Below are 26,559 nucleotides of genomic sequence, written 5' to 3' on the forward strand. Positions count from 1 at the left end.
AAAAAAGTAAAATGGTCGACTGGGTAAAAACTCAGGAGGTTAGAGTCTAATAGGTGATACCTATTCCTGTCTCTGTTACGGATGTCCAGTGTGATTGCAGGGAATAACTCAATATCTCTGCCTCATTTTGTCAGCCTAAAACTGACCTAGCTGAGGAGGCAGGAGCGACTCTTAGTTCATCAGAATTTGTGAAAAGCACTAGGATATTGTTGAGACAAGTCACCATAGGAGTGCAAAATATTCACAGTACTTATAAGCTGAGCCATTCAAAGATATCTTATGGGAGCTCTCATTGCCTTTTACTGAGCGCCGCAGGCCTGACTCCCTTAGATGCTTTTGATAAAGCCACCCTAGAGATTTAACCGACGTGGCAAACCCTTAATTACACTTTTTTAACCACCCGAGTTCAGGCTTCTGTGACTTTTTTGCAAAAGTGATGACACTGTTGACAGCTAGTGCTGAGTTTAGGAATCCAGCTTCCTCCTGTCTGGGATGGGAATGGTGCCATCAGCTGTTGCAGGGGAAATGCACTAACAGGAAACTGTCTTGCCAAATCCTGTTCTCAGCTATCCAAGTGTAAATTCAAATATCCTTATTGATCTCAATACTGTTTGTTTCAGATTTATACCCTTGCAGATATCTATAAATAAATAGGAACAAAAAGTTTCATTTTGCCCATTTGGCTTTCTTGTCTTCCATCTGTTTTTTGTGCAGTTTCTACTGAAGTCAGCTAGAGTTACTACACAGAGAAAGGGACGTATGAAAAAGATTTTAAAATCAAACTCCCTGGCATTATCTAAGTTGTCTGTCCCTCTGCTTCTCTAAATAATGCTTATCAACCAATTGGACTGGCAGTTTTAAAAGGGGGAAGGAGTTCAGCAGGTAAAGGTTGTTTGTTAAGCGCACTTCCTGATAAGTGGAAGTAAGTGCTTTTGGCAGCTGTGTAAGAGGCAAACAATACCTTAGTCTGTGCCTTTAGACAATGTGACACATCAGCACAGGATATTTACACCCAAAGTTTGATTTAAATGCTGTCGTGGTCCACTGTGCATGTGGCCTGATTTGCTGAGACGATAAGCACTTGCAGTTCCCAAGGAGCTGAGAGTTTCCAACACATATGAAAATCTGACAAGGTGATAGGAGAGGAAAGATGGTCTTACAAGGTCTGGGAATCAAGGGATTGGAGTTCTTTTCCCAGCTCTGCCACTGACTTGCTGGGTGAACTTGGATTCTCACTTCTCCTTTTCTTGTCCCTCTCGCCCTATTTGTAAAATTGAAGTAAATCGCTCCCTACCTCCCAAGAGTATTGTGAGGATAAATTCATTCATGTTTGTGAAGTGCTGGGATACTATGGAGATACTCTGGAGAAGTAGCCTGAGCTGTTGTGCATGTATTTGGTGCTAATGTAAAATTTCAGCTCAACAGCCTCAGACATTGAAGTTGAGTGCTGAACCACAAAAATGGTACGGCAATGGCAGCTGCTGTGGAGACTACTCCCAAATGACTCAACCTCTTCTTGAGAGGGAGATTTGTCAGATAAGCCAGGCATTTAGTCTTCAGGGCCTTCAGAGATCTCTTATTCATTTGTATGGCAGCTCTCACCTTAGTGTTTGAGCGCTTCTCTGCAAAGGACCACCAACAGAGAGGAATGATGCCCTTGCAGTGGTGGTTTTCTGTTGCAACCACCTTTCCTGCTAGACGCTGACAGCATCAGATGTCAGTGTGCCATTGAAGAGAATGCATGCCTGATGACTGTGTAGAGGATTGATTCTCCAAGAACTCTGTAAAAGTTTTGCAGGATCAAATGATCTGTGCCTACCATTTTAATTTTTGCAGTGGGTTGAAATATTCCACATATTTGACCGATTCCATTAAATCCTACTTTAAATGAAGTTGTTCAGCTCAAAAGTCCCCATTTCTGCCATGAAATGGACTCAGTCCAAATTAACATCAATATTTATGTAATACTGTGACTGCATTGCAGGCTTGTGTATCGGGACCAACGTTCCCTCTATTTTTTTTTCTGTCTCTGTGTGGACTAAAAATTTTGTTATGGGCACTGAGGATGTGCTGATGTGCACCACCCATAGACACACATTCTGAGGGTGCTCTGCTGATCAGCTGCATGGCAGTTAAATCTCTGCTGGTTGGCAGCTGAAGCAATCAGCTTACAGGGGACACCGATCAGGACCATGTTTTCATAGCAGCTGCATGGCTGTTGCTCTGGTGAAGAGTGACATGGTTGCTTGTGAAGCACACAGACTGGGCTTACATTTACTTACTTCAATGTAATACTTATATATTCTTCAAGGAGGTTGCAAAGGAGGCTTTGCTTCAATAGATTTCTTTGACTGACATTTTGTTTTGTACAGCTGGCTAATTGCAATTGTTGAGACCTATGCGGATTTGGATATCACCAGGCTCTGCATCTTCTGCAACAAGAAAGGGATTTTGTCTTAAGAATCAGTGCAGGCTGCTGAAAGTCAATTTTCAGTGTTTTATTTGATTATCAGGATCTTGATGGCCTTTAAAAAAATTTAACTTATTTAGGTTTTAGGCTGAGCTTCTGCTGTCTTGAAGGAAATGTGGCCCTGGGACTTCATACAGTGGAGAATGTTTGTTTGCATTATCTGGGCAACGAACCACCTTTCCCAGTTTCTCTGATTGTCACATATCACAGTATTGCTCCACAGGGAGATGAAAATCTCAGTGTGATCTTGGGTGTCTCACTTCAGAATCTGATGTTTAAAAAAATATTCTGAAGGTGGCTTGCTAAAATTAGTGATGAACCAACCAGTTTATCTAGACCCCTTTGGGTTTGCGAAAGTAGCGTTTGTGAGAATTGTCTTTTTGATACTTCAGCTTATAAATAGAGCTAGATTTTGAAACACCTAGTCAAAGTTTATTTGGACCTTTTTCAAGAAAAAAAAGTCATTGACTTCAATGAAAATTTTGTCTGAATAAGGACAGAAGAAAGCCTTCGAGATTAGGCCCATAAACAGAACGGCTTATCTTACAGGATTTTGGACCTTCTGTTTTTGGTCAAAACCAGAACCAGGAAATGCAAATTTGTGCACACACAAAAGATATAACCAATTTTTTTGAACATCACGTCAGTGATTTTTTTCATCCAGACCAGTACTCAGCCAGCCCTAACTCCAAAGCAGCAGAATAGTCATAAATGAGGCATTAAGCTTTGGTCTCAGGGTTAAGACCACAGTACGTAATGGGACTAGAAGGATATAAAGTAATGGGAGGGAAATGATAACTCACAGCATACATCACACACACCTTCACCTGCTCAACCAATTAAAATAAAGAATCCTACCATAGGAAAGTCAGCATTCCTGGTTCTTCATACAGCTGGTCAAACCTTCAAAGCCTCAGGGTCTCAGATAAGAAATTACTCAGGTTTTGGATGCTTCTCTTGTCTTAAACCATTTTATCCTGCATGTCTGGACTAGAAATCTAGCAAGAACAGGATTTTCCATGGTATTCTAGAGCTTCTTCTTTTTTAAGAATCTTAGAACATTTTTTTATCCAGCTTGTTCCTGAGATTTGGAGAATGGACCTGAGTAGTTGTCACTTTATATAAACATGTTTCCTCTTTACTAACCTGGGGTTCAGCGAATAGGCAATTGTGAACAATATACACAACATCTCTTAGACTCAATGTCCCATTTACCTAGGAAATAACTGTAGTATGGGTCACTTGCTCTTTCAAACCCCTTTATACAAGAAACTTTCAGGAAGGCACACCAAGGCACCTTGTATTGCAAACTGGTGTCTTGGCCGGATGTCCCCTTATAAATAGGTTGCTGTATATGTCACAGTGCCCTATAGAATGGCCTTTATTTAACTAGCAGTAGATTAGCTCTCTGTCTCTCCTGCGCTACTCAGGTCACGATAAGATTATTGTCTAAAAATAATGCCGTATTTATCAGTTGCATGGTTTTGTGTTGTTTTTTTCTTCAGCAAGGTCATATTTTGTCTCTTGGATAGGAAGTTAAGGTCTGCTGTGTGCAAAACAGTTGTCCAACCACATCTAGTGTAGAGTCTGTGTTAAAAGGCAGTCTTGAATATAAGTAGGTGTAGAAATTTAGCTGACTACTTGTGGGGAGTCATATAGCTCCATGATTTGTTGGTAAGTAAGGATTTAGCTCTGTCAGCCCGTTGCTTTCACCAGAATGAGGAAAAAAAGGAAAACAGAGGCTTTCCTATGTGCCCTGGAAATGTGTGCATGTGTGGCATGAGTTTCCAGACACTGATAGGCAGGTGGCATAAGTGATAAACTGTGGAGTTGGACAATGCATTTGATGCCTCTTGCCACTTCACAGCCTATCAGGCTTTATGTATAACTAGAAGTAGGTGATATAAAGAACTGGCTTGGTAGGTGTATGTACCATTGCCCTCTACTGGCTAGAACATCTCTCTTAAGTCATTGACTGTATACTGCTAAAAGCTAATTGAGAGTCTCCTTTAGTACAAACGATAGGCACCTGTGGTCTTGGAACAGGGACATCTGAGTTTTACCCTTGCTGTTGCTCTGAATTCCAAATTAGAAGCCTTATGTTTTCCATGGATTTGTCAAGAGGTATAGGGTGATTTAATTCTCACCTAGAAAGAGCTTGACAAGTAAAAAGGTTCTCTTGAAGGCAGGCCAGTTTGGGGAGGTGTAGAAATCTTGCTTCTCTCCAAACAGCATACATTTGTAACAGCAGTGAAAGCGATCTGATAAAGATCTGGCTATTTAATGTTCATCTGTATAACTTTTACAAACTAAGCCTGTTGATATGAGCAATTGTTTACACATATAGGACAGTATAATGTCAGGAAGATTATCTTTCTGTCTCTCTCACTAATCTCCATTCATCCATCTTTAGTACAACCTCAAGGGACTCAGTTCTTCTACTGCAAGACAGAATTCAGTTGATTTTAATGTAAGCTTCTTATATCCTGTGGTGGGAGATTAGGGCTCCAGAAAACAATTGTTATTTTTTACTGGTTCCTCTACTATCTGTGTCTCCTCTTCACCAAGTAAAGTGAAATAAAATCTGATACAGTGAAATTTCTCACAAAGTCACCAAAAGAGCCAGCAAAATTTGGTTGCACAGCAGTGGTAAGCCTTCAACTGAAAGGTGAGTTTAGTTGCACTGCAAAATATATGGAGATGCATTAAAGCGATTGTTTGAGACCACTCTAGCTGGTGGGTCTTTCATTGTAATTCACAGACTACAGGTCAATTCATCTATATGCTTTGATGTCGTGCTTAAGACTCGCTGGGTGTGTCTACATTAGGAACTAACTCTAAAGTTAGGCACTACATCTAAGTAGCCAGCAGGGTCCACACACATTTTCTCTTATTTCAAAGTTAACTTTGAAGTAGGGAGCCCAACTTCAAAATCCTTACTCGATTCTTGGGAATGGAACGGTGCCCTGCTTTGAAGTTTAACTTTGAAGTAGGGTATATGTAGACTCTCAACTTCAAAGTTGCTTACTTGGAAGCAACTTGCAAGTTATTTTTGTAGTGTAGACACAGCCCCTGTGAAGCAATCATTTTGACCTATTTCCAGAGTTCTTGGCTTGCTGTTTTTCACTGTAGTGAATGCTGGTAAATCTTGCCCATCCAATTAGCAGAAATAATGCCAAATATTTTTTTAAAAAAACCTAACAGATGTCAGACTTGAAAATGTAACTGAGTTGTTTATGGCTTTTGAGTACCAGCTGTGTCACCACACTGTAAGGAGAGGAGCTTTGTCATTTGGCCACTCAAGGACAACCTTGTCTCAATCAGTTCAGTAACACCATTTGCAGTAATCCTACTTGAAGGATGAGCTTTCCTTTTCTGCCATGACAAGGCTAGCTTTAACATTATACTTTCGAAAGATTTTTGTAATGAATTCCATAATGAAGACTCTCAGATGATTTCAACCAAATGAAAACTATTAAAGTTCAAACTTGTTCATACAACATTAACTTTCTCTTACAGGAACAAGAGGACCCTAATAAGCTTGCTACCAGCTGGCCAGATTACTACATTGACCGCATCAACTCCATGGCTGCAGTAAGTTACCTCTGAACATGGCAGGCAAAATTTCCTAACACTGAGGTTTATTTAATTGGGAAACAGTCTCTTAAGAAGAGTATTGAGAGTTCAATCGCTCGATTGATTTAAAACTGAGCAGGCAAAGAGAGCAGTGTATTCTGTAGGGAGGAGTCCTGCACTAGCAGAGAGATGGATTTGATGAAATGAAGGCCTTTTTCAACTCTCATTTCTGTGAATCATCGGACTGAGAATAATGAAAAAAAAAATCTTCACTGGAAGCTCCAAATTATTAAGATGTGATGGTGTCACTCTGACTTAATCAGCAAGGGGGTTTCTGCTGTTCTTCTGTGTACATGCATGTGTGTGCACACATATGTGCATAGATATTCTCACTGCTCTCTTTAAACCATGCTTAAAGATATTCTGAAAAACTGGAAAAGCAAAATTAAATGTAAATGCACAATACTAAACAGGTAATAAAATGTGGCTCTGACTTACGGTTTTAACTTTGATTACCAAACAAACTCTGTTCAACATGAACGTGAAAGGAAGGGCAAAAAATGGCCTTGTCACCTTTGTGCTTCCCTGGTCTGAGGGCCAGTGTGGTCCCAAGCGCAGCAGAGAGATCAAGAAAAAAGTGATGTCAAGGATAGGAAAGGCCTTCTCAGTTTTCACTACATTTAAAGAGGCATGGAAATCAAAGCGATTCAGTGTCAAAATCATGCTGAGAACTTTTGGTGCTAAAATACATGCGCTGGAGATCTATTAAAATGCTGGATATGCACTTATTTTCAAAGGTATTGAGTTTTCTATGAAAGCTTTTGATATAGACACTGACTCCAGGGCTGGAGCACCCATGGAAAAAATTACTGGGTGCTTAGCATCCACTTGGGCCATCTCCTGCCTTCCTCCTGGCACTTCCCAACCTTTGTTCACCCTGATAGATGTTCTGTAGTGTGCAGAAGGCACTAGGGTGATGCGAGGAGTGGGGATGGGTGGGAGGAAGAGGTAGAACTGGGTGGGAAGAGGGAAAGCAGGAGGGCAGCAGGGGCTGGGTTGGGGAGGTGTTGGGGTTATGCATGGGTTGAGCATCCCTGGGGAGAGGAGGAAGCCAGCACCTGGAGCATTTGGACATTGGATGGTGCGTGTTCTTCATAAACCAAGAGATCCAAGAAATTACCAACCAGCAACTTGTTTCCACCAGAATCAGAGGAAATCACTGAGAGTATTCATGCAGGAACCCCACATGCCAACCTAGACTCCCACAAGACACTGTCAAGCTGAAACCAACTGAAGTGAGAAACAAGGACACCCAATAGAAACATTAAGGATAAGCCTTAGCAGGGATAGCAAACCTGTAATCTCAACACTGCAGAGAAGCAATAGCTTAATACAGAGGGGAGATGGAATAGACTTGTTTCCACACTGTCATGGAAAGGATATAGTGATTAGATGATACAAAACAGTCCCAGGGGTCTCTCAGTTACACTGACTGGTAAGGGTCTACAGAGATTGTTAAGCCAGTGGGAGCTTGGTGGAGCTCACAGGCACTTCATTTATTCCCCCTATGTTGATGATGCAGAGCTGGATTGCTCCTGTTTCCTGCCTCTTCCATCCCCACCCTCTCCGGTTTACCTGTCAGGTGCTCATGGGTTAGTACCTTCTTCTAGTCATGTTGATTTCAGTGGTATTATTTGCAAACCTATATGCTACTCCATGTGAGTACTGGTGAGAGGATTTGGCCCCTAGGGACAAGAAAAATAGGTGAAGCTATGATCGGTGTACATGACAAAATGAATGGTGTGTTTATATACAAGAGCCATTGACTTCCTTTAGCAGTTGTTCGTGAATTTAGCAGTTAACATCTTGAGCAGTGAGAGTTGTTGGTGGGTTTTTATCATAATTAAATTATACATATTTCAGTTCACCATTAGAACAATTTTATGGCCTAAAAATAACCCTAAAATGACTCTTGTTTTGCTTGCTTGTTTCTTCCTGATAATGTGTGTTTGGTATATTGGCACAGTCAGGATTTCACTAGTGTTAGAAAGGTAACGGAAGGACTGCTTTCTGTTTTGACAAGTATCAGGGAGGTAGCCATGTTAGTCTGTATCTTCAAAACTAACAAGACGTCCTGTGGCACCTTATAGACTAACAGATATTTTAGATCATAAGCTTTCATGGGCCAAGACCCACTTCGTTAAATGCATGACTTCTTGTTTCTATTCTGATGTGACTCATCAAAACTGCCACCAAACTGCCAATTCCAGAATTTGTTGGTGATGAGGGTGAAGTGGAAAGAACACAGCTTGCTTTTAAGAGAAGAGGCTGACTTTGCATAATTGGCAATGACTAGTGTTTTGACTTCTTGAATGAGCAAATTTCTTCTCCCTTAATGACTCTCCTAGAGTAAATATGGACCTTGCAACATCGCCACTCTAAATTCTGCTCTTAGAGCTTGATCCAAAGCCATCTGAAGTCATGGGAGTCTTTCCAATAATTTCAGTGGATTTGGATCAGACCCTGCATTTCTCCTGGTGTTAATCTAGAATAAATATGTAACTGACAGTATTCTAAAGCTGGAGCCACTTCAGGAATTGAAAACAGACTTTGGCCTTTTTTTTTTTTTTTAATTATTGTTATTTTAGCCACATAGTATCAGTAAACTTCAGGTTCTGATAAAGGTCTTTTGACATGTCCCAGCCCTCGACTGATAGATTAAAAGTTCCTTTTGCCTTATGTTTTACCTTATCACAGGAGATATTTCAGGGTGATGTGGGTTAAAAGTATTGTAGTTCATTTTCCATTTATATACTTTTATTCAGGTTTAATGCCATTAATTTAATTTTACTAGAGTTGCATCATTGTAAAACTGGAGTAACACAGCAGTGAATCAGGGTATTTTAAAAATGTTCTCACGTGTATGAATAAGACTTCTGAGATTCTTAAGATGGAAAAAAAATTAAAAGCCCCTTCACTTTCACTGCTTATGCTGCTGGTCTTTTTTCCGCCCCCACCATGAATGAAGTGTCAGTGAAAATTAGTAATCAGTTTTTTTTGTTTCCAATCCACATCTAATTAATTTCACTCACTGAATCTCTCCTGTTAGTACATGCTACAGTATTTAGATTGCAAATACTGCAAGGAATGTCAAACTTGAAACTAAAATATGAGAATTTTAAAAGCATTATGGACATATATCTTTTATTTTTAAATATTATATCCTGGTTTTTATGTGAAACTGAATTTTAGACATACAGGGGGTCCTCGTTATGTCCATGTTACATTCCTAAATAATGCAACTTCCAGTGAAATAACTTAAAAAGGGGAATTAATATCCATAAGGAATAAAGTAATTAGCTTGCAATACATTCCCAACATGTATAGTTCACACACGACTCCCCACGAGCTCCCCGATGGCTCCCCATGGCTCCTCGACAGCTCACTGTTGGCTCCCCACCAGCTCCCCACCTGTTCCCGCGGTGCCCTGCTGGCTCCCCCCAGCTCCCCACTGGCTCTCTGACTGTTCTCACGGCTCCCCACTGGCTTCCCGCAGTTCCCCACTGCTGTCTCACCTACCTGCCAGCTCCCCCCGACTCCTCCCAGCTCCCTGCAGCTCCCCACTTGTCCCCCATACCTTCAGGGCTCACTTCCATGGCACCTGTACTACAACGCCTGCTGCCCAGCCACCACAAACCTCCAGTGTGTTCCTGGCTTTTGGTCCCTCGGCCCCTAAATGACATAAGTGCAGATCAGTGCAACTTACAATGAATCAGCTTTACGGAAGTAATTAATGACTTATATGCAAAATGACTTATAGTGAAGTGACTTAAAACGAGGACCCCCGTACTGCAATCCTTCAGTGACCCTTTAAAAAGTACCTTAAATACCTTATTGTCCCTAACTGCTTATTTATAGGGGCCAGTCCTTGTTGTGGGCTATGTATTGATAAAATAATTGTCAAATTGGGAAGATGTTGTTCATGGGATCTAGCAGGGAATCTGCCTCAACTCCAGAATTAAGTATTTCCATTAATGGCTTGGAGAATAGAGAGGAGACTCAGTGGTCCCTCCCACCTTGGTGTGATCTGCAAATTTGATAAGCAAACACTTTGGAAGATAGGAATTGGCGTTCACAAAAAGCTTGACAAACTGGGGACTTGGACTGAAATCAACAAGATGAAATTCAACAAAGACAAGTCTCCTAAATGAATGCTTCATTTAGACAGGAAAAATCAACTGTCCAAGTACAAAATGGGAAATGGGGAGCTGAGTAGTGGTATTGCTGAAAATGAACTGGGCTTGTTCAGTTGGGGATCCACTGTATGAGCCAACAATGTGAAGCTGTGAAAGGGTTTATTAATAGGAGTGTCATATGTAAGACAGGGGAAGTTATTTTCCTAGTATACTCAACCTTGGTGAGGCCACTCCTTGAGTACTGTGTTAGGTTAGGCACACCATGCTTTAAGAAAGATGTGGGCAAGTTGGAAGGAATGTAGAGAAGAGCAGCAAAAATGACAAAAAGCCAAGGAAGTCTGACCTGGGAGGAAAGGTTAAAAGACCCGGGCATGTTTAGTGTGAAGAAAGTCTGCAGGGACCTCACAACTGTCTTCAAATATGTTCAGGGCTGTTATAAAGCAGACTGTGATTGTTCTCTGTGTCCACTGAAGGTAGAACAAGAACTAATTGGTTTAATTTGCAGCAAGAGAGGTTGAGGTTAGTTGTTAGGAAAATCTTTCTACATAGAAAGGTGGCTAAGCTCTGGAAGAGGCTTCCTAGAGATGTGGTTGAATCCCCCTGTTGGGAGGCTTTGAAGGAGAGGTTAGACAAACACCTGTCAGGCAGAATCCAGTTTTAGTGTTGTGTCAGTAGGGAACCTTGGATTTGAGCTTTCATCCCACATTTCTATGAATCTCTGACCTGTTTTATACTGTGTTTACATCAGTATAACTTCTTTAACTTTTGTGGTTTTATTTCTGGTTTGCATCAATATGTTTGAGGTAGAATCAGCTCTCCTGCAACCACAGTTGTAATGCCCCCATTGTAATAGACTGAGCTGCCATTCAGATGATCCAATTGGAAGGATCTTAACAACTAGCTCATAAATGGAATAAAAATCTCCTGTATCAATCCCTGGAAGAAAGGGAGCTAACTAGTGGTACCACTTGAGGTTAGAATAGTGGCCTTCAGTTCTACACCTGTAATTTTGTGCCTGCAAATCCAGTAACTTGACTTCTAGTGCCACAAGTTATACCAGTGATTATCTGCAGACACAAAATCATATACCATTCTAAATATCAGGGTCACCATCCTCTCAGCTGATTGCTCCCCTGTTTCTACCACATCAGGAGACTAGTTTCTTTCTCTCTGTGATAGTGTCTTCTTGACAGCATCAGTAAATTGAATCCCAAGTGTACCGTGCAGAAGGATGATTACTTTTGATGCCACCATGTTGCTTTTATTGGTTTTAGCTGTATTTTACTTGTACAGAAAGGCTTGCAATGAACAGTAGCTGCAGATACAGCTCTTTGGAGTGATGTGTGTGTTGAGAACTTGGGATGGGGTCAAGATTAATAAATACAGCTGTTACCAGGCCCTTTTTCTGGCTCAGGAATCATTTGCTCAGGGCAAAACAGCTTCATAGGATATAAAAATATTATCTTCCAACAGAATCTAACAGGTGGAGGATGCCTTCATCTTCCATCTGGTTCATGCTACTCTAAACTGCTGTTTTCTCAGAACATCTTATGTTTGTTTGTTTTTAATTCATTCTGCAATGAGAATTTCTGCTTTTGAATCAACTCTAATCCAATTTAGCAGAGATGTCATAGCAGCTTGAATTCTACCTGAGATAATTGAGTCACATTAATAAATGGACTCACTTTAATTATAGCATAAATCCTGATTTTTGTCCATTTATACTTGTGTAAATTGGAAGCCAGCTGAGTAATATGTAAATTCCTATAGGTGAGATCAAAATAAGGAGCTTGAACAATAATCGTAAAATTCTAAAAATCCAGTTTGCACGTAAAAAAAAAACATTTTCTGCTCTTTATTTCCTTTATTCCATCTGATTCACTTTGGCAAAGGAAACTAGGCAGTTCAGTTCATTTTTTGCTTCTAGTCAGTTTTGCTTTCTGGTTCTAATGCACGAGTATTATACTGTTGTGTTTTGGATTTCTGCAATTTCAAAGGGATGCTTGGTCACAGGAGGAGGGAGAGTTTTTCTTCCTGGATTTTAAACAAAATACAAAGTTAAAATTAAAATTTCTATTCGTACTGAGCAGACCAGGTAGCTAGATGTCAGATTTCCCTGATGAATTTAAATCAACATTTCTGAACATGCAAAAATTTATATGTGAAAATAGTAGGTATATGCAATAATGCATGGAATATCTGAGGCTGTTTGAAGCCCTCTTAATAGTTTTTTTGTCCATGAAATAAAATTCACTAATACTGAGTCCTAAACTAGGCCAACATTATCCCTTTAATACCGTGATTAGTTCAGAAAAACTGTTTTCTGGCTAAACACAGCTATGAAAAGAAGCCACAAACAGTTATCCCCACATACAACAGTTTCCTGTACCTTTTGCTTGATGAACATGTTTTCTGTAATTTTCACACCATATTTTCATGATGTGGACATATGACCATTCTGTCATTAGAGGAGGTGCAAGGAGTCATGTTCCTGGTCTTGTGTAGCAGTGAGAAAAGTGAAGAGCTCTTGACTGCTCGGCTTCTAGAAAGGGGGTTTTCTGTAATTAACCATCTGCTGCAAAAGCAGTATTACTTATGTTTGTTTCCCTTGGGAACATGCTATCTCCATTCTCAACAAAATACCTCTGAACACTCTCCTGCCATTCATGTGCCTCTCTCCAGTAATGGGTCAGATGAGAAAGTAAACTGTTGTAAAAATGGGAGCCTTTCAAATGAATGTTTATGTGCCAAGAAAAGTGAACCATATGGGCCCTCACCCAAGCAAATACAAATCAGGCACCGAAACCCACCCAGGAGTCTGCCATTGAGATTCCACAATGTGTTTTCATGGTTTCTGTTTGTTTGTTTGAAGAGGGGGATCATATATGGCTTGGCTCGAGTGTTTCGTATGTTTCTGGCTGTTGGGAGATGCTGGCAGAAGATAAAACATTGCCAGCTCATTTTCCATCAGTAGCGCTCTGTCATTCCATTAGGGCAGGAAATCTCTCGCTCCATTACTGAGTACATTTGACTTTAGCATGGATCAGAGAGAGGACCCCTGGAGTTAAATACAGCTCCCAGTGCCAGCTGTGTAGCATAAAACAGCCATGGTTCTTAGCCAAGTGACTACCCTCAGGATTTGACATGAGTTGGCACCACATGTGTTTCAGCGCAGAAGGATTTGGGAAAGAAGGGGCAGGGATGGGGGAGAGGTAAGAGATGGTCCAGTGAAAGGAGGATTTTTTGGGGGGACGTGTTTGCTGAATCATTACAAAATGTTCAAATGAGTGCTGAGAACTGAACAAAGCCAATTGTCTTCACGGAAGCTTCTGTGTGCTTAGCATCTGCAAACATTCCGCTACCCACTTCAAATGTCTCACACTTAGTGTAGTTATCTAACTTTAGGCATGTAAGTTTGCAAGTGTAGATTTAAGTGACTTGCCCATGACCCTATAGCAAGTCAGTAGAAGAGCTGGTTGGGACTAGAATGGGACTACTGACCTTTGACCTGGACACCCAAAAACCAGTTTCACCCAACATTAGTTAATACAACTGAAAATATGGGTCTAAGGCTCTTTGTGCTTTGGTTTACCTGTCTGAAAAATGTTTATTCGGACATATTGCAGTGAAAATTCCAAATAAAACACAGGAACATTGTTTTCTGAGTGTATCTGTGTCTTCCTCTGATAATATGAGAAAACTGGGTTATCCTACATGTTATTACCAATCCCTAGGAATACAAAGAGCATCATCTGTACTCAGCTTTGCAGCTGGAAGCATCAATCACCCCCAACTGATCTGGCTGAATATTTCTTACTGACGGTCTCTGTGTTGCCTAGCAGTCTGTTTCCTTTGACCTTACATCAGCCAGACCTGGCTTTGGTAACCACCTCTCTGCTTTCCAAACAGATGCAGACCTTGTACGCTTTTGATGAAGAAGAAACACAAATGAGGAATAAAATAGTAGAAGACTTGAAAACAGCTTTGCGGACTCAACCCATGAGGTAATTGTTGTTCATCACCTCTTCCATCTACTCCTTCACAGGGCTATATCTGACACAGGAAATGGCAGTGAGAGAATCTTCAACAGATCACAGGCAGGTACCCAAATGAGAGCAAGAAAGCCAACTTTGGTAGCTCATAATTTTGACAGGGGACCTTGCAGCCCTCACCACTAAGCACTTCATCTAGGTGCATGTGCAAAGTTATGAATGTGCCTCCAGGAAAGCGTACAAGAAGTTAATTTGTTAGAAGCCTGTAGAGGTTCTTCAAAAATATGGATGACAATTGTGGGTGGTCACATTTGATATTCCATTGCTTGTGATATCCCTGCATTTATTAGGGAGTGAGGATGACATGTCAGTCTTAAGTCTTGAACTTCATTGGATGCAAATCATCCTTCATCTGGTGCAACTCAAAGTCGTGAGTATGAAACATCTAAGTCATTTGACATGTACCTGATTTGGGAATTTGTTCCTGTGATGCATGCAGCTATGAGAATGTAGTTAGATGATGGATGAAAAGATGGGTTTGTCTGTGATAGCAGAGGACTTGATGATCTTGATCATTGCCCAGTCCTGTATTTTTACTTTTTTGTTTGTCTTTTGAATATTTTGGTACTTCACCTTTAAAAATGTGAGGTCACCTTTTGTTAGCTGGGTGCAGCAATAATGAATATTTACAAGCTGGCTACTTTAGAGACTTCTCACATTTAAAAGCACAGTACACAGAAAACAGAACCATAACAGGTGTGAGCTCAGGAAGCAGAGCAGGTTGGTCAAAAAAAGTCCATGAATATTTCACATGGGCCTGAGACCAATTAATATATCTGCACCCAAAGCATGCAGAAGTTAATTTCCTAGGGCTTCAATACATACCCTGATGAAGCGTTACTGTTCCGTGGTGAGTTCAGAAGCCAAAGCTCCAAGTGACGTCAAGAGAGGAACCAAAAAGGTACTAACTTCCACTGAAACTGGCCACTTTGTGACTGCTACCCCCAAGAGGGTTGGGAACCCAGGTGAATGGCAAGGGAGGAGGATATTCTTCTGAAGTGTTCCTGCACAACCCAGTGGCTTAATTTTGTACGTCTGTGCCCTTCAGGTTAGTGCAACAGTTTTTTGTGATCATGAATTTTGTAGATGTGTGGACTTAATAAAGGGTTAAATTGATTGTGGTCAGTGCAGTTAACACCAGGGATAATTGTGGAACAGTGCTTCTGCTAACCAAATCAAGCAGCTGGGAGCAATGATTTAAACAGAAGCTGCTTTCTCCCTTTGTGCAGAGAATTGTACAGCTGGGTGGTGTGTGCGTGTCGCTCCCTCCAAAGCATCAAGTATTAGTCCCTGCGGGAGGCAGGATGCTGTCCTTCATGGACAAGTGTCCTGATTCATTATGTCAAATCTTAAGTCATCTTAACTATAAGAGGAAACAAGTCCTCTTTTGTCAGGATTTTTTTTTCTTTCTGCCTCTACATTGGGAAAGCATAGTCTTCTCAAAACTGCTGCAAATGTGAGACTAAGAGAAGCTAGGGTGTCTTTATTTGCCATGCTGTCCATATGTCTGGGTCCCTCCCCTATCAGCTCACATACACCAATAATCTGCTGGTGTACCTCAGTTGGGGGCAACATGAAAAAACACCTAATGCCATGTTATCTCAGGAAAAATCTTATGAGTGGAAAATACATTAATCCTAGCAGAAGGAACCCACTCTCCTTGGCTTTGCCTGATACAGGCTCAACTAAAAACTCACTAGTGTCCTTTCCAGGAGTAAAAACAACTTTTATTATGAAACCTGTTCTCTGTTGTGCAGGGAGGTGGAGGAAACACATCTAAAACTGATTTTATTGACTGTGTACCTTTCCTACAACGCCTCTCTCTTGACAAAACTCAGTGATTCTGAGTACATCATGAGATGCTGGGAATGCTGGTTGCAGGTTTCAGTCCCTCAGAAATGTTGTAGTTTTGGGACTCAGGGTTTTAATTTGGTCTATTATAGAGAGAGGCTGGCCCCTTGCAAAGTCCTGAGCTGGGTCTCATTTTGGAATCAAGTTCAGGAATGTTCAGATCTGGGATTTGGGTTTAGTATGCTCTCTAATGATAACTGGAGTGAGGGCGCTAGCAGATAGGAAGCTTCAGATCTGAGCTTCAGAAAAGTGGATCTGGATGCAGAGACAGTATTATGATTTGCTCCTACGTTGATTATGAGCCAGACTGGAGCACTGACAAACCTCATGCTACTGTCCTATCAACCTGTGCTGCTACTCAGCGTTTTTCCAAAATGTAGCCACCAATTAGAATTGGTGAAACATGTCACAGAAATATCTGTTCGTGTTGTGCTCTGAATGTAGAGGAATTTCTCTGCACTCATCTTTTTGAGGCGGTGAGCAAATTCAAATGGCCCATCATTTTTGCCTTTGGTCTTCATCCAGGCTGGGTGAATGCATGCTCAGATGCTGGGTGAGTATGGAACTTTTAAGAGGAAAAGGGAGACCATGGCTTGTTGACCTGGAAGAACATTGTTCTCAAATTTGGTCATGCTATGGATAGGTCTATACCATATTCTGCACCTGGCAATCTGACTTCACTTAATATATCCCAGAATCTTTTGTGGCAGTTTTGACAGACTTTCATAGGAAATGCTGTGTGCCGGTTGAACCTGTCTAATCTGAAACACACTCATCCAGTGAACTCTGTGAACCAGCATGATTTTAGTTAGCCAGATGACCACTTATCATGGATGTGACCAAGTTTCCCGTGGTCTGATAAAATTTGTTTACAGCCCCCAGGCCTGGCTCTCGGTGTTCTGAGCTGTAATTTAGCTGTAATTTACTGTCAGTTGTCTTCTAAGATCCCAGAAGCAGTGGAAGTGTTAGTAACGTGCTAGAAAATACTGACCTCCAATCATCTGGCAAATTCTCTCATCCGGCACTGGTCAGGTCCCGAGGATGCTGGATGAGAGTGGTTCAACATGTATTGTGATGTACAGCACCTCCTCCATGGTGAGATTCTGGGCAGTGTAGCCAATAGTGATGCAAGGATTTGGATGGGGGTTTGGCATTGGAGGACAATCTGCTAGCAAGTGACCATGTAACCTTGTCTTCCTGTATTCTGTTTGTGCAGCAGAGCACAGAATACAATGCAAATTGACTTCCAGGATACACAGAAAACATGAAACTTGGCACAATTTTCCCACTTTCTTATGCCAGGTGCTAGTGGTTCAACCTGCATGTGAATATTTGCTGTGGTAGAATGTAATCATACAATTGCATTGGTATAGACCTGTTTTGGGATATTCTGGGATACCCGTAGACTTTCACTGTAGCAGCAAGTGGTGGTGTGAGGTATTTCTGTGAGCTTCAGCATCCAGCTCAAACACACATTCATAGCCAACAGCGATAGTTTCCTTCAAGAAGTTCTTTCCAATAAGAAGGCCCCAGTCTCCTGGGGGGTGTGGGAATGTGAGCTGGGTAGAGAAAGTGTCTCCAGCCAAAGATCAGATTTTCAGGGCTTTCACGATTACTCCTGTGCTGCTTTAGCTGGGTCCCTCTGACAACAGGTATTCATTTAATTTGTTTATCATAATGAGCACCCACACCAGTATCAATGAACTGTCACACAAAGAGTTCCCTCTTAACTTGCCAGCAGTGGCTTAGAACCTTCTTCCCCCACCCACACACAATCAAAGCCAAATTTTGAGTGAAGTCCATGTTTCAGCTAATTTCCAATGACTCAATTTGTTAGCTGCCAAACACGCCGTGTGCCAGTGCCTGGTCAGCAAGCCAATTCTTCCTTTGATGAAAAGGATGTGGAGGTGGAGACAAGCAGCTACATCAGATCCCTTCCATAAGCAGCTCTGTACAGAGGCTTTCAAGAGACCAGTCGTTCTAGTTGAATTTGGACATGAATCCCATTTTCCCCGCTGCTTCTTAGATCCCTGAGCAAATGACAATGTGAACTTCTATCGAAGATAACCTGTTTCTGGAGGCACAAGATACCAATGGGAACTCTTCATTACTTACCCGTAGGTCAGCTTGCAGAGGAGTCACTGACCAAAGGGTCCCCACTTGGAGAGGTACTTCTTGATGCTGTAGATATGAGTCTCTTTATCTGGGACGCAAATCTGAAATGACACACACCTGTATCTCAAGAATCTTTGTGAGGACAAATTTATTAAAGCTTTCTGCTTCTACAGGGCTGGTAATAAGCATTCCATTTATAAAAAGCCAGTGTGTATTTGTCTCAGTGCTCAGAAGCAGCCCTACAATAATAAATAAATGCATAGATCTCAGTGACAGCGGTATGAAATAAGCCATTTTATGCATCCCAGCACTCAGCAACAACCATACCATTCAAGAAAATATGTGCTGTAAGGAAACAGATATTACTACAAAGTTCCAAAAAGATTATTACTAGAATCAGTGAGAGATCAGTGTTGCTTTTCATATTTCAGAATTTGAACCTGACAGTGCAGCAGCACAGTGAGAATGAAAATTGAGGAGGGACATGAGAGGTTAACTCAGCTGTTTGGAATCTTGCAGGAGTTTTGGGTCAAGTTTGAGGGCAAGGAGAAAAGAATCTTATGTAATCTGAATGATCAGTAATAAATGTCACTCTTTTGCCCTGTTCCAAGCCTATTTTATCCAGATGAAAATAAATGAAGTCAGGCTCTCTTTATTTGGCTAGATTTAGCCAGGTCACACTCCTCTGTACTTTAGCTGATCTACCCAGCAAATGCAGTCTACTCTGCTTTGAATTTCAGGCAGGGCAGAGGTCCAGGGTTGTCAGGGTTGAACATGTCCCCTGGTCCAGAAGCCATGACTGCAGCTAGCCTGGGAAACATTGCTCTGACTGTCAGCAGGGTGGGAACATCCTGCCCTCCTCATGCCCCTCCCCCTCTCCAATGTGTGTTCTTTCCCTCTTTCCCAAGCTGTCATTTCTCACAGTGAGGCCACAGTGTGATCTATACACAGGGATAGAGCAAAGAAGACACAGCAGTAGGGAAAACCACTACCACATAGGCCCTGTTTATACTAGAATAAGAGGTGTGTCGTTGGGCTATGTTAGCTAACATTTAAATTAATCTGTGTTAAAACCCAACTGTACAAAAGGAACCCAGTTTTTAATGTGCTTTATGCTGGTAAAGATACAGTCTGCAGGAGGTCTAGGGGTCAATTCAACCAATGTGGGACCTGTTTAAAGCACACACTGCCTTGTTTACACAGGACACGTAAGCAACCACATTCTGACACCACATCTTTGACTCTCCATCTAAAACAAGGTTTTCATGTGCAGCGTGTGCACCATGGGGGAGGTTAGTGGTTCACACACACAACACAGTGATGAAGACACTTTCCCTGGACACTGGGCTGCACGCCTCATACATGCAGAAGCATGTAAGTGTGTGTGCATGAGTCTACCTGTAAATGCACCAAAGCACTACGCAAACGTGATGATGTAAATGGCACTCACCCTGCAAGTGGAAATCTCCAAACTGTGTCTCACATGCCTGCGTGTGTGCTGGCCAAATAAATACACAGTGAGAATGACAGTTAATTAACTGGAATCCTCTCTCTCTGTCTCGCATACACGCATGCACACAATTTATAGCTTTTCCTGATGAAAGGGCACTGAGTGTTTGAAAAGGAGAGGTGAAAATCATAGCTTTATTCCTACTTCTGATGTCAGCTGAGATTGGGAGGTAGTCAAGCGTGCTTCCTTTTGAGTAACAGAGATTAGTATTTCATTTTCAGGACCAGATACAACACAGGAAAATCCCAACATTGAAACTGTGTCGTTAATCAAGGTCTATGACATCAATCCCTTTCCTGCACCTACCCTCCCACTGGAGTGACCTCACCCTAGAAACCCTAGCAGCCTTTCTCTGCCATTACATTTATTTGGCAATTGTGCTTGTGTGAATGTTACTGTGTCTTTCACAAGTAATTTATCATCTGGTCTTCGGAGCTGGTCTGGCAGAGGTATATGAAGGTCACAGTGACTGGTATGTCTCTCACCAATAGTGAGTGCTCCATCTGGAGTAGAATTAGAAAACCTTAATCCACCAGGGGTTGGGTGGTTTTCTTGAAGTGTTGGAGGATGCAGTGTGCTCAGTGTGGTGTCAGTCTTAGCCTCCCCTTAACCCTGGAGCTATGACAATAGCACTGCTTGTGCCACCGGATTTTGCTGCTGAGTTGGCAAGCCCTTTGATTTGCAAAGGACCTTGGCAAGAGTCACCATGAATAAACAGATTTGAAGTACATGTGTTAGGACTCAGCGCTGATAATACGCAAGATGTGTTTGTTGCACCATCCAATTCAGGCTAGGGAATAGAGAAGATTTCAGGCCCTTCTGGGCCACAGGTGGAGAAGCATCTACAAGTTATCATTTCATGTTCATTGGTACTCTGGGCAAAATTATTTTGGTCTCAGTCCAGTTCTCAGTGGACGCAGTCACAACTGACATGGTGCCACCACATTTGGTCGTGACTGCCTGAATTGTAGTTTGAGAAAGACAAACAACCAAACAGGTCACAGACCCCAAACTGCCCTTTACTTTTCTTGGAGCCACTTAAAATACCAAAAAAGGGGTGTGAAAAGAATTACTGAATTCCTGGTGTGCTCTTTGTGAATGTTTCCATCTACCTGGAGGGAGAGGGGCTTCTGTTCCTATGGCATACATAGATAGTTCGGATGGTACACTCCAAATCCAAGTAATTTGTGATCAGAACTGTGTGAAACTTGGCAGTTTTGCTCAGCTGGGCTAACAAAATGCCTCTTTTCATTGTTAGTCAATGGGTGTTTGATCCCTTCTGAAATTTGCTTCGAAGTTTAGATTTGAAAAAACCGAACGCAAAACTCATCTGAAACCACCAGGTTTTGCCTAATTTCCGCTCAGCTCTGTTGACCCAAGTAAGCTGAAGGTTGGCAAACCTTTTAGTATATCTGGCCCAACTTTCAGGTAGATTGTGAAATTCCCTGTGTGGTCGAGTGGAGCACCAGCCCCAGGACTGGCCTGCATATTTCTGTTGTGCTTTGTGTACTAATATATAGCTAAGACTCAGGAGTATTTTTGTACATGGAGAAGAGAACAGAAAGCAGCCCCCCCCCCACATCCTCTGTGTTCACAGGTTGGAGAGGGAACTGAATGGAATCCTCCTATTTACTTCACTTTGCATAAGACCCCAAACACTTAATTCTGCTAGAAACTTACAGTGAAATTAATGGGGTGAATTTGTTCCTACTATTAGTTCACTGATTTCAAGGGACTTTGTTAACTCCACTGGATTAAGTCCATGGATCAACTGACCCATCATGGTTTTTATACTTGTTTTGAATGAAACTATAGACCCCTCTCTTGGCTTTTCCTATGTTGTATATATCCAGGATTGCTGTATAATCTTTCTCTGAAACCAGACACACTTTGCCTGGTTTCATACTGAAAGTTTGAAATAGAGCCCTAGTGACTTGAAAGTCACCCAAAAGTTGTTCCAACACAGCTTTATTCCATGCTGTTCCTTCTGCAAATTCACTGTCTCTATATTTAGTTTATTTGTGTCCTCATGCCATACCGTTGCGATATCTAAGGTTGATATGGAATCTGCTCCTCCCTTAACCACACCTCCTGGCAACAGAGTTCATAAGCCATGTGGGAGTTTTGTCTGATTGAGGACTTTCGGCTTGGACCCTGCAGATTTGCCAGCATGTAGGAATCTTTTCACCAGTCAGTGAAATGCATCAGTCATTGGGGTTGAACACAGTAGTTGTTATAAAGTAACATTATCCAAGCACTTAGGACAAGGAGAACAAAAGCTGGGATTCTAAGCAGATGGAATGTAATTATCTAAGTTAGAAAATGATTGTGACAACAAGGCTGACCAGCTGTTTTTGTGATAGGTGCCCTGGAATAATCTGGCGTTCTTTAGGCTACAAACAGCTCTATTCTTAGCATCTTAGTTTCATATTCTATTAATGAGATGTCCACTGTGCAATTTGTCTTAGTTTTGTTTTCATCTCTTTCTCCTCAGGTTTGTGACCAGGTTTATTGAACTGGATGGCCTGACCTGTTTGTTGAACTTCCTGAAAAGCATGGACTATGAGACCTCAGAGAGCCGCATACACACATCCGTTATAGGGTGTATCAAGGCACTGATGAACAACTCCCAGGGACGGGCACATGTCCTGGCCCATCCAGAAAGTATCAATATCATCTCCCAGAGCTTACGAACTGAGAACATCAAGACCAAGATTGCCGTGCTGGAGATCCTTGGTGCTGTCTGCTTGGTGCCGGATGGCCATAAGAAGGTCCTACAGGCCATGCTTCACTACCAGGTCTACGCTGCAGAGAGGACAAGATTCCAGGTATAAACATGTCACTCAACGATGCCTAACACATGGCATCTTTGAAAATGTAGTTTGCACTTACATTCAGTGTATAATGTTGTCAAAGGTCTATTTCCCTCACGTGAACTTTGGATCAACCAAAATAGTGTCAACTGCAAAGATTATTTATCGCACTTATTCCAGAGCCAGTCACTGCCGTTGATGCTGGATGTGCTTCACCTTTAAAATTGAGTCTGTCTTTTATTAATGAAAGGTTCCCAGTAATTTCGCACTATAACCTAAACTGATGGTATCTGTTGGGCAATTGTGGCTGTGCTATTTAAGTTCCAATAGCTTGAAGGCCCCAGGAGCTTCTGTAATGCTTTTAAAGTCAATGCTACCATAATGCAGAAAGTATGAAGTAAATGATCTAGAGCAAAAACCATTAATAAGCCAACATTTACACACCACTGATATGGCCTTTCTAAGATTAGAGGAAAAGCTCAGAAAGGTAGATCACTGAGTCTCTGGTTGGTGGGCTCTAGTTGTGGGGATTATAAACTAATACTATGACCTTCCTCTTCCTAATTAAACAACTATCTTGATGAGGAGAAACTTGCTACTGTGTTAAGCGGAGGTTTCTAAACATATTATCACTGGACCATTAGAATCATAGAATCCTAAGATCAACCCTAACTGAATCATCCCAGCCATGACTTTGTCAAGCCGGGACTTAAAAACCTCTAGGGATGGAGATTCCATAACCTCTCTAAGTAATGCTTTCCAGTGCTTCACCACCCTTCTGGTGAAACAGTTTTTCCTAATATCCAACCTACACCTCCCCATCTGACACTTGAGACCATTCCTCCTTGTTTTGCTATCATTCACTACTGAGAACAGCCTTTCTCCATCCTCTTTAGAGACCCCCTTCAGGAAGTTGAAAGCTGCTAACAAATTGCCCCTCACTCTTCTCTTTTGCAAGCTAAATAAGCCCAGATCCCTCAACCTCTCCTCATAGGTCTTGTGCTCCAGACCCCTAATCATTTTGGTTGCCCTCCACTGGACCCTCTGCAAGGCTTCCACATCCTTTCTATACTGGGGGACCCAGAACTGGATGCAATACTCCGGATATGGACTCACCAGTGCCGAATAGAAGGGAATAATAACTTCTCTTGATCTGCTGGAGATGCTTTTCCTAGTGCACCCCCATATGCCAGTGGCCTTCTTGGCTACAAGGGCACACTGTTGATTCATATCCAGCCTTTCATGCATTGTAATCCCCAGGTCATTTTCTGCTGTACTGCCACTTAACCAGTCAGTCCCCAGCCTGTAACAAATGCTTGGGATTCTTCTGTCCTGAGTGCAGGACTCTGCATGTGTCCTTGTTGAACCTATTCAGGTGGCTTTTGGCCCAATCCTCCAATTTATCTAGGTCATTCTGGACCCTATCCCTACCTTCCAACATATCTACCTGTCCCCCTAGCTTAGTGTCATATGTACATTTGCTGATGGTGCAATCCATCCCCTCATCCAGGTCATTAATAAAGATGTTGAACAGTACTGGTCCTAGAACCAATCCTTGCGGCATTCTACTTGAAACCAGCCACCAACCAGACATTGAGACACGATCGCTACCTGTTGGGCCTGACCACCTAACAAGCTTTCTGTCCACCTTACGGTCTGTTTTTCTAATCCATACTTCCTTAACTTATGAGCAAGAATGTTGTGGGAAACTGTATCAAAAGCTGTGCTAAAGTCAAAGTACACCACATCCACTGACTTCCCCATGTCCACAGAGCTAGTTACCTCATCATAGAAGCTAATAAGATTGGTCAGGCATGATTTGCCTTGGATGTTGACTACTCTTGATCACTTTCCCCTCTTACACGTTCTTCAAAATGGATTCCCTGAGGATCTCATTCTTATAATTCTTAATATAATGTATATTCCTTCCATGGGTGAAGTTCCTATTGGGTTTTCTCTGGCTATTATGAGGAGGATAATATACAATTAGGCCCTAAAACGTGGTTTACATCAGCCATTGCTTACTGGCTCGCATTCAGCTGTGCATGCACTCTAAGCATCAGGGGATCTTGGGCTGCTCTAAATTTGAGATTGTAAAAGTAGTTCAAGCTCCATGGAAGTTAGCAGCATGCACAGCTGTGTAGGAAATGGTGTCTGTTCGCTGACAGCACCTCATGCCATTGTTTCTTCAAGGAAGCTCAAGGAGTTCAGTGGTTTAGTGTCCAGGGTACAGTCTATACAGAACTAGGATTCAAGAGGTCTTGGTTCTATTTCTCAGCTCCACCACCTACCTACTCTGTGACTTTGGTCAAGACACTTAATTTCTCTTTGCATCTGTTTCCCCATTTACCCCTTTCATGTGTATTCAGACTGTAAGCTATTCTATATATTCACTGTCCCACTGCATGTTGTACAGAGCTTAGCATGCTGGGGTCCTGATCTCAGTTGTGGGATCTCACTGCTAATATAACCATAATTACTATGACACTAGGAAGCTAAGGACACCAAGACTTCTGCCACAAAAGACTAATGTACCAGTAAGAAGTTGAGAATTACTGATAAAAAGGATTGAAAGTCTGAAAAAGATAGAACAACCTTAAATCTTACTTGTTTTCTGGTAATTAGCCACAATGAGGGAGTTCTTCTGAAGCTTGAAGTTGTTTACATCAGAGGAGCTTGGGGATGACTTCACATGCTTGGCAGTAACTCCCAACTTCAGCAATTTTCGATTAGATTTTAATGCTTTGTCCCAGCTTGACAAAATTGATCTTCTGAATAAGCCCATATGCCAAAGCAAACTCACTCAAGTAGCTTGTCTGGGCATCTTTTTTTTATTGGTCTCAAACTGAATTGATAAACTGAGTTGATAAACCATAGCTGGACCAATGTGTGTGATAACACATCTCATCTTGTGCAACTGGGCCTTTGAAAAGACACATCTAATGATTTACAGAAGCTTTTGTAAGCCTGAGGGAACTCACTATCTCATCCATGAATGAATGGAATGCCCAAAAAATTGCTTTGTCAAGTATTTTCGCATTGGGATTAGGGGAAAGAAACATGTTTGCTTCCTCTTTTAAAAAAATGTGATTTAAGGATACACTCCTTGCTAATTTTGTAAAGCCTTTGTCTAAAAGCTGGAATGGCATTTTCCACAGAGCTTTCTCCAATAGGCTGAACCCAAGCAGTTCTTATCTTAACTCTGAAGAAGTCTAAAAATACCTACCACTGCCATCTTCTACCCATTTGTGCATCACAGTGAATCAGTGGCAACTTTAAGAGAATGTAGTTGATGCTCAATGAAAGGCAAGAAAGGAAATTGATGCCACACTCTAAGGTTCTCACTTAACAATTCCCATGACATAATGCTTCATATCTCATCAGTCAAGTGTGAAGCACTGTTACCTTCCAGTGCTGGCCTTGGCTCTGAGTGTTCTTGCAGTTTCTTGACAGCTAGGAAAAGGAAAAGGTATCTCCATGTCTTTGCTCTGGGAGATCTGGAGCTTTCACTAAAAGGGTGAAGTGGCTGACCTCAAGGAAGCGCTAGACAAGCCACCTTGTGCCTTTACTGTATGTGGCTGGGAGATAATACAGAACTGCATCTGGATTTAATACAATAAAGAAATGGCAGTGTCCTTTCTGAGCAGCTCTTCACTCTGAGTCTTGTATCTGCAGCTTTATAACCAAGACCTTGCAAATACATAATAGCTCCTTTAGCTTCCAAGGACAATTTTGAAATGATTCCCATCACCTGAGCATTTAATAGCATCTTTTGGTGCAGAAGTTCTCTGAAGGGCTTAGAACTTCATGCTTTGAGCAGATGCCAAATTATCACCTTCTAACTCCCTCCTCCTCTTCAAAAATTCTCCCTCAGCCTATAAAACCAACTCAGAAATTCCCCAAACAGGGATCTGGCCTCAACACAATTAAGCCATTAAAATTCTTCCTGGGCATTGAAAGTTAATCAAAAACAAAC

The 26,559-nt window shown here is 41.7% G+C and overlaps 1 protein-coding gene across 4 annotated transcripts in view; it reads left to right on the forward strand.

The window, feature by feature from the left end:
* DAAM2 (dishevelled associated activator of morphogenesis 2) overlaps positions 1 to 26,559 on the forward strand; it is a 230,721-nt gene that overhangs the window by 122,560 nt on the left and 81,602 nt on the right. For all 4 annotated transcript variants that reach the window (XM_074989803.1, XM_074989802.1, XM_074989806.1 and 1 more), the window contains exons 5-7: positions 5,990 to 6,064; positions 14,152 to 14,246; positions 22,265 to 22,598. In XM_074989803.1, coding sequence (XP_074845904.1) covers positions 5,990 to 6,064; positions 14,152 to 14,246; positions 22,265 to 22,598 — 504 coding nt within the window. The remainder of the gene's footprint in view (positions 1 to 5,989; positions 6,065 to 14,151; positions 14,247 to 22,264; positions 22,599 to 26,559) is intronic.

Source organism: Carettochelys insculpta, chromosome 3 (genome assembly GCF_033958435.1).
Source record: "Carettochelys insculpta isolate YL-2023 chromosome 3, ASM3395843v1, whole genome shotgun sequence".
NCBI classification, from domain to species: Eukaryota; Metazoa; Chordata; order Testudines; family Carettochelyidae; genus Carettochelys; species Carettochelys insculpta.